The sequence below is a fragment of the Macaca thibetana genome, chromosome 11 (genome assembly GCF_024542745.1).
Source record: "Macaca thibetana thibetana isolate TM-01 chromosome 11, ASM2454274v1, whole genome shotgun sequence".
NCBI classification, from domain to species: Eukaryota; Metazoa; Chordata; class Mammalia; order Primates; family Cercopithecidae; genus Macaca; species Macaca thibetana.
In genome coordinates, this window is record NC_065588.1 from 110,154,059 (window position 1) to 110,167,893 (window position 13,835).

Sequence of the window (13,835 nt, forward strand, 5' to 3'; positions counted from 1 at the left end):
GGAGATTTCTGCTTCTAGCAAAATCTTTTGTAGTAGATTTTAGGTGTTTTTTGCCACACACACAAAAAGGGCAAGTGTGAGACGATGGAAATGTTAATTGGCTAGCTTATGGTAAGTATTTCGCTATCTATATGTCTATCAAAACATCATGTTGATTTTTAAAGCTATGTGATGTGGAGGAGCAGGATGGATGGAGAATTCAGAAGGAATAAGGCTAGACTCGGGAGAGAAGGAGGAACGGAACCCAGTGACCCCTCCCCTGGCCTCAGAGACCTGGGCTGCCTGGACTGCGGAAATCGTGAGACACGGTTCAGAGCCAAGGCACTGGAGCTGGCCAGACCTGGTGTCCTCCCACCTCCACCTCTTTGCAAGTCTGTGACCTTGGACAAGTTATTGTGTCCCTGGGTCTTGGTTTCTTCATCTGCACAGTGGGATACAAGAACCCCTACTTCACATGGCCATTGTGAGAAGTACCATGCACTAATGCTTGTGGCCCAGTGGAAGGCTCAGGAATGTCACCTGTCAACACTACTGTCAATCACATTCTCTGGGGTGGCTCCACACAAGGGCATGAGAAGCCAGGGCTAGAGGCTGGCTGGGGATGTTTCCAAAGGGACGGCTGGGAGAGCACCTTCCATTCCAGAGACCTCTGGGAAGGCCCAAGAGGAAAGCCCTGGAGGCCCCAGCCTCACAGCTGACAGCAGCACAACGTGCCTCCTGTTCTTTCTCCCCTTCAGTTTGGCCCAGATCCCAGAGAGGATTGGTCGGCTTTACTCACGTGGTCAAAAACTTGACTCTTGGTGGCGTTGTACTTCTGTGCGATGGCATCAGCCACGGCATTCGGCCCCATGAATAATGTGTTCCAGTTGTGAGAGCTAAGAGGCAGGAGGCAGAACAGGGAGATCAGACCAAGCTGGAGGAGGGGAACTTGCTCTCAGACATGAATCCTGTAAGAAATGGGCTCCTAGGCCTGCCTTTCTACGTTCCTCCAATTTCCCTATCATGGGCTACATATACAGGGCCTGAAGACAACCCGATGACAGGGACCATCCCTAGCAGTGCTTCATCTGTGTCAGGGACTAAGAACTTCACATACATTCACTCATTGAAACCTTACAGCACCACAAAAGCAAGGCACTACTATCATTCTCCGATTTTACAGATGAGAAAACTGAAGCTTGGTAAGGTATGAACTAAACTCATCAGGAGTCAGAAGACCCAGGCAGCTTAGAAAGCACAGGGTGAGGATGGTAGACGGTCGGGGTTGGGGCTCAGCAGCTTCAGGGACACTGAGGACCTGGCGCTGGTGGCTTTGTCCTGGGCCTCCTTCTTTTTCTTGTAGGATGACGATCCCAGGGCACTGGCGTCCTCGCTGGCTTCCTTCTTGATGGTGGATGGTAACACGTGGAGCATCCTGCCCTGGACGGGGATGACAGGAAGGGAGTAAACAGAAACCCTGCCTTTAAGCCGTGCTTCCTGGTGGAGGATGTTGGCTTCTGCCACGAGTAAGGCGGACCCAGCACTGATCAGACGGCGGGAGAGAGGTCAGGTACGTAACTACTCTCTTCCCACCTGACACAGGGACTCGACGTTGTAAGGAGGCCACCTGACACAGCTACACACAGGAAACTTCGATCAGTGTATAACCCGCACCCGCAGCCCTCTCCCCGCCCCTCAAGCCTGCATCGCATCCTGTCCCTGCACCGGTGAGTGAGAATGTGAGCTTCACGCCGGGGGGCCAGGTCTGGCCTGATGGCAACAAGGGGGTCAAGAAATCATGAATAAATGAATGAACGAGCAAAGGAAAACGGGTGAGGATGAGGTAGCCTGGGGCTTGAGGATGTATGCTAAGTAGATGACTTGGTAACACTGGGAAAAGAGAAGTTTCTTATATTCCACTGTGGCCATTTTAATATGCCTCTGTAAAAATTCCTTTCTTCTTACTCCTCTTCCAAGATGGGATCTATAGAAATGGAGAGCAAATTCATCCATTCAAGGAATATTTTTTCAGTGCCTGCTATGTGCCAGACACAAGTGTAGGTGCCACAGATCAGTGACCAGAACAGATCAGACCCTGCCCTCATGCGATTTCTTACCTTCTAGTGGCTTGGTGGTGACTTAGCATGCCACTGCACGTTTTCTTAGGCCCACAAAGTGGACGCCTGTGTCCACAAACACACACAGACACACATACACAGCCTTTCCTGACCACGTGAGCCCACAAAGTGGATGCCTGTGTCCACATATACACAGAGACACACACACACACACACACACACAGCCTTTCCTGACCACATGAGTCCCGCAGCCTCCCGGCCAGGCCAGGAGGGGCCTCACCTGGAATACCTGCCCGTCCACCTCCGAGTAGGCCTTTACAGCATGCTCAGGGAACATGAAGGTGACGAATGCAAAACCCTTGGGTTTCTTGGTCAGGCTGTCGATGGGGTAGTGGAGCTCAGACAGGGGACCTGAGGACAGGAGAAGTGTCGGTCTCTGGTGGGCCAGGCCACTCAGCCCCAGGGAAGAACGTGGTTCTCACCTACTACACATGTAGCCTGCCTTGAGCAAATCACTGAGCCTCCCCATGCCTCAGTCTTTTCATCTGTATAACGGCACAACGGTACCTAGTTCATGGGCAGCTGCAACAACTAAACGTGTTAATGCGTGCATAGTGCACTAGACAGTGCTTGCTAGAGTTAGTGCCAAAGAAGCGTCTTCTATGATGATATTAGCATCATGCTCAAATTACAGCACACCCTTTCTGCAGTGCTTTCCACTCTGGACCCCAGGCTGTGACCGCGTCCCCTCTCTGGCTCTTTCCTTCCCAAATGGACGTTTGGGGTATATCAGAGAATGCCCACTCAGCCCAGCCATGCAGTGTAAGCCGGGATGCCAGCCTGTGTGAAGGATCTGGTGAGCAGATCAGTGAATGCAACACACAGTTCCACTAGGGGCAGGCCCCAGCCTTGGAGGTCAGATCCGTTTTCCTGATGGCAGGCCCTACTCAGGGCATCCTTACCCTGACAACGGGGCCTACATCAGGTGTTCAACCTACAGCTCCGATCCTCCACAACCTACAGCTGGCCTCTGAATAGACATGGGGAGACAGCGCTGGGATCTCAAAGGTATCAAGACCTCCCCTCATCCTGAACCCTCCCTTCCTGCCCTTCAACAATGGTAACTCTACAAACAAACACAGCCTATTGTCACCAAGCTGGACTATGGGCCCTCAAGCCCATGGTCTGAGAAATAACAGCAACAACACCACTAACCTTGACACTGTCAAATCTATTTGGTGCTCAGCTTGGATAAGAGGACTTTACATAATGAAGAATTCAGATATGGAGGAACGCCATGTAGGTATACTCGTCAGGCGAAACCTGTACAGTTACTCAATTCCAATACTGAGTGGCAAGAGTTTGGACAGCAAGGGAGAATCTCAAAAAAGTCATCCAAATCGCTTCAATTCTGAATTTGGAGAAGTTAGAGAGCTCAGACAGCAAAAGATGCCAGAGATGCTATTAATACCTTTTACTTCCTGTCCTGCAAATCCCTGCATTCATCATGTCACTGAATCCTCACAGCAGCTCAGGGGTACTTGGTCCCATTTTACAGAAGAGAAAACTGAGGCAAGAGATGTGGAGTCGTGTGCACACTGGGACTTGAACCCAGGATGTCAGAGTCAGAGCCTGGTTCCCACAGCCGCTGGGCTATCCACAGCCCAGGGGCCTCGCCCCTACCATATTTGGAGAAGAGCTTCTCCAGGTCCTCCTCGGTGCTGGTGTAGGGCAGGTTCCGTACAAAGAGCCTTCCGGACTCGGCCAGGTCCTCCTCCTCTTCGTTCTCCCCGAGCATCCGGCCTTGCCAGGATTTGGTGGTATTCTTTGGCGCAACATTGGTGGTGGGGACGTTCTTTTCCCTGAACACCTCGATGTAGCGCCCGCCTGCAATGAAGAGGAGTCAGGGCTCCAGGAGCAGGCCTGGAACTTGCCAGCGACTCCCTGCTGGTGACTCCAAACTCTTCTCTGCTGCCTTCCAGAAAACACAATCAATGTGGCAGATGACAGCACCCAACACCTGCCCTGTCACCTGGGGTGGCAGCGTAAGCCAACCCCAGGCCTGAACCCAAATCTCACTCACCCTGCCAGTTCAGCTTCAGCCCTGGAGGGAGCCTGCCTGAGTTATCCCAGACCACAGCGATGCAGTCTCTAAACTCCGGGCTGTATTCTCTGGCACTGCTTGTTGTTCTGCCTTGGGAAAGGTCTTAGGTGACAGCCCAGCCCTGGGTACTTACCTGCTGATGATTTATTTACATGCACAGCCCGTGTGCCTGATTAGGGTACTATTATCACCGTATCCTGCACAGGCACTACTAGCTGTTCAATAAATACCCACCTCCTGACTTGCTAACGAGATTCCCAAGGCCCTCCATCTTCTCTAACACAACTCAAGTCTTCACTGGGGTTGATGGCTGGATTCAAATCACTTGTCTTGCCCAGGGATTGGTCAAAGATTACATCCCTGGGTATTGTTCCAAAGACCTCCCAACTCTAGGGAATTTGCAGGTGCTGTTCCCTCTACTGAACATCCTGCCTGTAGAGCCAGAGCCTGCCTCCTCAACTGCAGGTTTGTGTACCAATGTCGCCCCTCAGTGAGGCCAAAGCAGACAGGACCCTGTTTAAAGCCAAGCCTCCTCAAATCCCTGCCTTCCCCAGGACCCGTGCCTCCTGTGTGCTTTCCTGTAGCATGGATCACACATTTAACTACCTGTCTCTCCCTGCTAAGTCAGTTTACTCTCTGTCAGCTCCGGAAGGGCAGGGATTTGGGTCTGTTTGCTCCCTGCTGTGTCCCCAGTGCCTAGAACAGTGTCTGCAGAGAGTCAGTACTCAACAAGAACGTGTAAAGGAAATGAAGGAACGAAGAAATCCTGTAACACAAAGACGGCACGTGGCCAGGGCTTCCTTACCCATGTACTCCCGGTTGCATTTTAGAGCTTGCTTAACTTCCTCTTCATTGCTGAAATCCACAAAGATGTATCCTGACAGAGGACAATGACAGAGGTAAAATTTGCAGGCCTTGCAGACATTTGTGGGGGTACCCAGAGGAATACCCCTACTGTGCTAGGAGCAGAAAGTGAGGGAGAAACCTCTACTTTTGCCAAATCTCCAAAATACAAAGGGTCTCCCTCTCTCTCTCCCACCCACAGACCAATTTCCCTCTGCAGGGAGCATCCAGACCCCAGCCTGGTGTTGTGGATGAAGATGCTGAATGCCAGGAGTCGGAAGCCCAGGAGGCATTTCTGTCTCCCTCCAAGCCTCCCCCCACCCCTGACTGGCACCTGCTCCAAGCCATTCTCTGGAGAATGGCCTGTGGCTGAAGCATGAGGACCCATCTAGGTGCTGGAAGCACCGTCTCCACACCCACTCTGCTCCTGGGCGCCTGAGGCCTTGACTTGCACAAAAAAACAAGCAAATGGGGGAGTCTTTCCTCTAGCACAAGAGGCTCCGCTTCCTGTCCTCTTTGGGCCTCATCCCCATGAGGCAACAAGATGAGGACCATTCCCCTGCTTTTCTGGGGCATTAAGGAAATCCTCCCGGGGCACCCAGCTAACAGCTGGCAATGTCTATTACTTGGTCCAAAGCCCTTGGGTTTTCTGCCTTTAATCACAAGTCTGTTTAGATGCTTTCGGTGACTCCTCTGTGCCCTCCTTTCCTATATCCAGGCACCTCATCCATCCCTATAAACATCGTCCATCCTTCTCCCTCCTCCTCTCCATGGCCACACCCTGGGCCCCATCACCACTGATTCTCCCTTAGAGGATGGCAAACGCCTGGCTCCAGGACCCATTCTTCACCAGCCAGGGACCATCCTAAATCTGATCACTGCCCTCCCCTGCTCTAAGCTCCCAGGGGCCCCTGCATCCTGACTGAAGCCCACAATCTTTTTCTTTTTGAGATTGGGTCTTGCTATGTTGTCCAGGCTGGATTTGAACTCCTAGGCTCAAGTAATCTTCCCACTTCAGATTCCTGAGTAGCTGAGACTCACACAGTCTTTAATGAGGCCCCTGAAGCTTAAGAGGCCCAGCCTGCCTCCTCCCCAGCTCTCCTGCAGGGGACATTCTGCTGCTTTTCAACATTTCATGCTTGGATCCCAGCTCCCTCCAACTCCAGGGCCTCCAATATGGTTTCCTCTTGACCCCAACAACTCAGATATGCTTCTTCCTGCTCCCTCTCTGTTCTCTGAAGTGCCATAAAAGCAAGGGTACCACCACCATCACCACCACCACCATGAATATTAACAGCAGCTTTCACTGAGTGTGCAACAGGGGCTTAGCACGGCACTAAATGCTGTACACAGAACCATTCATGCAACTTGGTGGGACAGGTTTACCTGACTGCACAGAAAACAAACAAACAAACAAAAAACTGAGGCTAAGTCCCTTGTCCAAGGTCATAGGGCTCCTACCCGAGATCTGCACCTAGGCAGAGCCCTTTCCCCTGACCTCACCCTGCCCTGGAATCAGTCTGCAGGGAGAAGGATGGGTGGCTGAATGGTCAGCCGGGTAAGCGGGACTTTCCTGATAAGAGGAGAGTTGGGGAAGAAACGCAGAAACGTGACAGTGAGGAGACCATCCCTCAAGCACACTTTCTTCCCCAGGTGTCAGCCTAGGCAGATCTCAACTGCTTTGCCTAGGCCAGTGTCTTCTTGCCAAAGACAGAGTACACATCCAGCGGCTTCCAGCCTCCAGCCTCCCTGCAGCTAGAGGGCCTCAGCGTGGTTCTCTTGAGAGGCAGCAAGTCTGCTGCTGAATCTCCGGCAGTGCCCTGGTCTGGCCAGCAAGGAGGAGTAGGCACAGGCGGTGCCCACCTTCCTGAGCTCAGACACTCTGCCTTCCAGCCACACTGCTCATCTCAGGGAGGCCGGAACCCAGGGCTCTGAAGCCAAAGGAGGTGCCTGGTTGCCCAGAGTGTAAACCTGCGGGGAGGGTGGCACGGGGCAACACCACATAGGCTCAGCAACTCAGAGCCCTGTGCACCGGCAGAGCTGCCTGTGGACTTAGCCCAGCAAACCCCAGGACCTGATGGCATTTGTTTCAGTGCAATAGGTGAGCCCATTGGGATAGGCAAAGGCTAACATGAGGAAGGGAAGGATGAAAAGCACAGGTGAAAACTCCATCCCTATACACCAGGCCTCCAAAGGCTGGGGCAAGAGATGCAGCTTTGACCTGCCCAGGCTGACCACATCCACACGACTGAGGACCACAAATAGGAAGAAAAACGGGTGCCCTTAAAAATTCTCCCTTATTCAACTACCCCAACCTTCCATCTTCACTGTCTGCCCCCTTTCCCACCCGGAAACATCCCAGATCTTACCTGTTTTATTCCCATGAGCGTTTCTCACAATTCGAATGGCCACTGGTTTCAGGGGTGCCAGGAATTCCGTAACATTTTTCTGTAAGAAATTTTTTTCCCCTTACCAACCACATAATAAAAATACAACCCAACGAAAAGACATGGGGCAAATTTCTGAATCAGAAAGGATTACAAAGTGTTTCATTCTTTACTTTTTCTCTTTCCTTATACATATCTCTTCTCCAATTACCTTGGAAAAAATTTGAAAAAGAAAATTGAAGAAATGAGTAATATAAATATAAAATAGCAGTGTCACTATCAGCATTAAAATAGCGATGTCACTATCAGCATTTTAAGGCATTGTTTCTCCCATAGATAATTTTATATACTTGGGATTAAATCTGGCTTTTTTCACTTCTCGGTAAGCTTGAGTATTTGGTTTTTGTGTATTAGTTTTGCAAGCAGCCACCTCGTGGTTTTTGCTTTGTTAATTAAAGTATGTGATTTTCAGAATGGTTGGTACTGAAAGAATTCTGACAAAATTACAAGACAACTCAGTGACTTTAATAAAACCTAAATGCTTGCTACTGTGAAGTTTGATAAGTTGTAATTTGGAAATTTATAAACATAGAGTACCAGAACAAAAAAAGATTTCAAGAGAAAAAAGGGCAAAAGACATGAACGGGCACTTTCCAAAAGAGAAGATATATTGGCCAGGTGGGGTGGCTCACGCCTGTAATACCAGCACTTTGGGAGCCCAAGGTGGGAGGATCACCTGAGGTCAGGTGTTTGAGACCAGCCTGGCCAACATGGTGAAACCCTGTCTCTAACTAAAAATACAAAAATTAGCTAGGCATGGTGACGGGTGCCTGTAATCCCAGCTACCCGGGAGGCTGCGGCAGGAGAATCACTTGAACCCTGGAGGTGGAGGTTGCAGTGAGCTGATATTGCACCATTGTACTCCAGCCTGGGAGATAAAAGCGAAACCCTGTCTCAAAACAACAATAACAAGATATACATGATCTACAAATGTGAGAGAGTATGATCCATCTTATAAGTAATTTAAAATATAAATTAACATGAGATGTTAATTTTTATTTTTACCTATCACTGATAAAACATTAATAATATCCAGGGTTCAGGAAAATGGGCACTTGTAGACTCTGCTACAGGGAGTATCAACTAGCAATGCTCCCAGAGGGCAACTGATACTCTGTGCCAAAGCCTTAGAATTGTACACGCATGCGCCTACACAGAATATTTATCTGGAGCAAAGATCAGCAAACTGTGGCCCGTGGGCCAAATACCACCATGGTCTGCTTTTGTCTGGCTTGCAAGCTAAAAATGGTTTTTACATCTTACAGGATTATTTACCAAAAAAAGAGAAAACAATGAATATGTGACAGAGATGAAATGGCTTACAAAGCCTAAAATATTTACCATCTGGCCTTTACAGACGAAGTCTGCTCACCCCTGATCCCAAGGAACTGAATTATTATAATAACAAAAAATTGGATATAACTCCCATGTCCCAATTTAGGGGACTGAGTAAACCTGTAGAAGTTTACCCTGAGTAAGGAAGAGCATGAGTATAAAAACTGCTGCTGTAACAGAGTATCTTCAATATTCAAAGAGGTCTATGACATATCGTGATGAGGAGGAAAAAGGGGTTTCCAAAGAGTTCCCAGTAAAGGATTGCTTCTTAGACATACAAAGACAAAAACGTCCAAGAAGAGGCTTCAGTGAGCGATGATGGCACTACTGTACTACAGCCTGGGCAACACAGCGAGACCCTGTCTCACAAAAAAAAAAAAAAAAGAAAGAAAAAAAACCACAAAAAACAAAGGAAAACAAAACAAAAACCATCTAAGAAGACACATCCAAAATGTAGCAGTGGATGTCACTGGGTAGGACACAGGTGTGTTGGCCGGACAGCCCCAGTTTGCCTGGGATGAGTTGTCACTGTATCTGGAGTCATTAGACCTGTGGTAATTACATCCACAGCCTGGCACCCCGTTGGGGTAGCACCCTTCTCACTCTCAATTTAGTGTAGATGATAATTTAGTAGTCATCCTACTTAGAGGCAATTTTTAAATATGTTTTATTTAGCTACACAGTTTTGAATTTTCTATATTGAACTTCTATTACTTTCATGAAAAGTGAAAATTAAAAGTGTTCTTCCGCTGTTACAGACCCAAAGGCAGCAAACTACAGTCCACAGGCCAAATCTGGCCCACTGCCTGTTTTTATAAATAAAGTTTTATCTATTTTTACCTACTTTCTGAGACCGCTTCCTTGCTATAAGAGCAGCATGAGTAGTCACAACAGAGACATGTTGATCACGAAGCCTTAAATATTTACTGGCTGACGCAACCCCCACGCTTTTCTTTAACAGAGTGTGTCCACCCTGGTATGGGTACCAGTGAGTGAAACCAGACCTCCTTTGTCTTGGTGTAGCCATCCCTGTTTCCTGACCCTGACAAGCCAGAGATCTTATTTCTCAGCCTTTTTGGCCCCAGTTCCTTCCAGCTCATGTCCTCAACGGACTCTAACGCCCCCATGCACCAAAGGCTCCTGGCCTTCCCACCCTCGTCTTCTGCTCCCACAGGCTCCCGACCCTTGTCCTCAGTCAGCACATACCTCTGTGACATTGAACGGGGCCCCCCGCAGCTTCACGGTGTGGCAGGTGGTGGGTTCCTTCTGGTTTGCTGGTTTCTCTGTCTGAGTGATCAGAAAAACAAACAGAAGTGGCCACATTAACCCTTCATACAGCTGCAGGAGGTGGCACACTGGGACATTTCAGTGCCAGAGAAGGTGCCTGCTGTTAGGGAGAACTGGGGAACGCTGGGAAGAATCCATGTCTACCGTGCACGGAGTCTGGCCAGAGGTGGGGCTAGGTGATGCCAAGTCTCCATGTGCCCCTGAGATGAGGGCTGGAACCAGAGCCTGGCAAGCTATGGGCACTTGGACAGGAGCCCTGGGGCCACAGGGAGGGGCAGGGTGAGAATGGGAAGGAGCCCTGAAGAACAGGGCTGTCAGTACCACTATGCAGGGCTTATCAGTGCCAGACACTGAGTCAAGCACTTTACAGATGCCAGTGATCTACTAAATCTTTACAACAATCCAATGGGGATTATGGGTTCCGGATGTCTTTTCCCCGCAATTCTGGAATACAAACAGCTCTGAAAAACCTAAGTTTCTAGTAACTTTTATGGCAACAAAACCTGCCCCGACTCAAATGCACTTCCCAGCAAAGCCTGCCGTGAGTGGATGTGGGCCCATTTATAGCTTATGCTGATTCACGCAGCGCAAGCAGTCTTGTCTATGCATTGCAGAAAAAGACAATGGGGTGCTGCCTTTTATCCTGTATTTAGTAACAAGGTAGGCAGAGGGGAGTGAGCCCTGCTGGGGGTACTTCATTCCAGAGGGTTCTCTTCCTAAAATCTGAAGATTCCAGAATTCCAGCATATACTTAGCCACAGGGTCAGAAACCAGAGGCAGGGAGCAGTGCTACCATGAGTGTCTTTTTGTAGATGAAAATTAAGAGGCTGAAGGAAGTAAAGTATCTCACCTAAGGACCAACAGCTACTAAATGATGGAGCTAGGATTTGAACTCATAATTCTAACTTCCCCACACTCTACTACCTCTCTGAAATATACAATTTTTGGGGAAAAAAAAAGGACAGGGTGCATAATTAGAAGAGGCAGAAAATGAAAGGAGGGAGGAAGAAGAAAGGGAAAAGAGGAAACAAAAGAGGAGGATGAAGCCTGCTTTCATTTCATTTGAAAATACAGGGCTGGGGCCAGGTGCAGTGGCTCACGCCTGTAATCCCAGCAATTTGGGAGGCTGAGGTGGGTTGATTACTTGAGGCCAGGAGCTCGAGATCAGCCTGGCTAATATGGTGAAACTCTATCTCTACTAAAAATACAAAAATTAGCTGGGCGTGGAGGCATGTGCCTGTAATTCCAGCTACTCAGGAGGCTGAGGCATAAGAATCACTTGAACCCAGGAGGCCGAGGCTGCAGTGAGCTGAGACTGCACCATCGCACTCCAGCCTGGGTGACAGAGCAAGACTGTCTTAAACAAAGAGGAAAAAAAAAAAAAAGAAAATACAGGGCTAGGCAGGGAGAGAAGTGATACTTCACAGAAAGAGGGAACAGGGACCTGGACAACATGTCAAACTGCTCTGTCTCTGATGCAGAGAGGACTCCCAGGTCGGAGACGAGTTGGCTGACTTCCAGGGAAGCGCCCACGTTTATGATCTTGACTTCAGACCCCAAAGACCTGGGGCTAAGTCCTGAACCCACCACTTCCCAGCCATGACCTTGGCTGAGGCACTTTCCTTCTCCAGGCCTCAGTTTCCTCATCTGTAAAATGGAACAAGAGCAATACCTGCCCTCAAGATCATAATGAAATGCAACGGCATGGCAGGCATGGTGCCTAGTGTGTAGCGCAGGCTCAGTTGATCCTCCCTATTATTGCTGATGACTGCTCTGCACCCCTCTGCCTGTGTTGTTACTAAATACAAAGGATAAAGGCTCAGAGCCATCACTCAGCTCACTCCCGCCCCATTGGTGGGATGTGGGTGTGTTGACCGGGCTGCTCCAGTTTGCCCAGGATAGCTGGTCACTGTATCTGTAGTCATTAGACCTGCAGTAACTACATCCACAGCCTGGCACCCCATTGGACTAGCATCTCACTTTTAACTTAGTGCGCATAATAATTTGTCACCCTACTTATAGGCAATTTCTGGAAGGCAGGTGACCTCTCCAGGTTAGCAACAGAAAATAAATGCAGAGGCTGGGTGCAGTGGTTCATGCCTGTAATCCCAGCACTTTGGGAGGTTAAGGTGAGTGGATCACTTGAGGTCAGGAGTTTGAGACCAGCCTGGCTGACATGGCAAAACCCCATCTTGACTAAAAATACAAAAAATTAGCTGGGTGTGGTAGTGCATGACTATAATCACAGCTACTCGGGAGGCTGAGGCAGGAGAATCACTTGAACCCAGGAAGCGCAGGTTGCAGTGAGCTGAGATCGCACCACCACACTCCAGCCTGGGTGACAGAGGGAGACTCTGTCTCAACAAAATAAAATAAAATAAAAATAAAAACAGAAAAGAAATGCAGAAAGGACACACGGTGAGCAAGTGGCAGGGCCAAGATCGGGAAGCCTTTGGACTGCAGAGCTGCGTCTTTCCCCAACATTCCACTCTCCTAACAGAGGAGCTGTGGGGACCATGGGCAAGCAGGAGAGCGGACCTCCTCCCTTGGCATCTGCGGGATACACACGCACCTCAGCTCTGGCCTCCGGCGGTCTCTTTTTCCCAGCTGGCATCCCTTGCTCTTGGCCTGCACCCTTGCCGTCTCTTTCCTGCAGGATTGGGGTGGCGGAGAAAGCCTCTTCCTCGGCCTCACTCCCTTCATCACAGTGCACGGCTTCATCTTCACTTTCCTCTTCTTCCGAGGAAGAGGACGACCCGGCCTTCACCATCTTGGATTTCAGGTAATCCATGTCTGACAGCTCCTTCTGCACAGCTGCCTTCAGTTCGAGGCCTGCCTCTTCTGGAAAGACAGGGAGGCTGAGATCAGTGATAGCTATGAGCAAACCGGAGTTCGGAGGCAGCAAATGGCAGATGGTCCTCCTAGTGAGAGGCCTGAGGCCCCACGCCCTGGTGTCCTCACCACACTGTGTCCATGGCCCCTGTGCCCAGCATCCCCCATAAGTCCTCTGATTAGCAGTGCCAAATGGGGTGGCGCTACTGCAGCTTTGATATTCTCTGTGCCACACACTGAGCTCCTGGCTCCCTGCCGCCAGCCACGTCTCCCCAGTTCTCTCTATATGGCAGCCTCCACGGCACTTTTCAGAGTAGGTACAGGACGGTCAGTCTCTGCTTAACACCTTCCAGGGGTTTCTGGATGCTCAGGGTGAAACTCAAGCTCCTCATCAGGGACGGCTGCGTGGGCTTCTCCCACTGTCTCCTCCTGCTCCAGCCATCCCAACCCACATCAAGCCCCTCAAGCCCATGCATTTTCCTTTCCTCTGTGTCTTTGCTGTTCCCCTGCCTGGAACCCCTTTCTTCTCCCCCCCCCACCGTGTCCCACTAAGTCCCCTGAGTTCCTCGGATGTGAACTTAGCACAGAAACATTACCAGGCATAACTGCACTAAATGCACATCCTCTCACCTTCAGACCCAAATACACTCCCAGCTCTCCACTGAGCAAGTACTCTCCTGTGTTGCAGTTGCTCCCTTGCCCACCAGGCCTCCCCCTACACCACAAACCCCTTCTGAGGACAAAGGCTCACTCCTTGACCTCCTCAGGGAGGCCTTCCCTGATAACTCTCCTGTCCGCCTTTCCTGCTTTCTCTCTGTAGCATTCATCATCCTCTGATATACCCGACAGTGGACTCATCTGCTTATTGTTCCTCTCCACAACCATCATCACAGCTCCATGGGGGAACAGACCCTTCTGTCTTTTGCTTAT

At 49.9% G+C, this 13,835-nt stretch overlaps 1 protein-coding gene across 1 annotated transcript in view; it reads right to left on the bottom strand.

The window, feature by feature from the left end:
- The window catches only part of RBM19 (RNA binding motif protein 19), a 368,604-nt gene that overhangs the window by 120,895 nt on the left and 233,874 nt on the right, over positions 1-13,835 (bottom strand). The window contains exons 7-14 of the mRNA XM_050749675.1: positions 12,646-12,914; positions 9,993-10,073; positions 7,374-7,452; positions 4,967-5,038; positions 3,741-3,944; positions 2,338-2,468; positions 1,298-1,419; positions 779-875 (exon numbers count right to left, since the gene is read on the bottom strand). Of these exons, the coding sequence (XP_050605632.1) occupies positions 779-875; positions 1,298-1,419; positions 2,338-2,468; positions 3,741-3,944; positions 4,967-5,038; positions 7,374-7,452; positions 9,993-10,073; positions 12,646-12,914 (1,055 nt within the window). The remainder of the gene's footprint in view (positions 1-778; positions 876-1,297; positions 1,420-2,337; positions 2,469-3,740; positions 3,945-4,966; positions 5,039-7,373; positions 7,453-9,992; positions 10,074-12,645; positions 12,915-13,835) is intronic.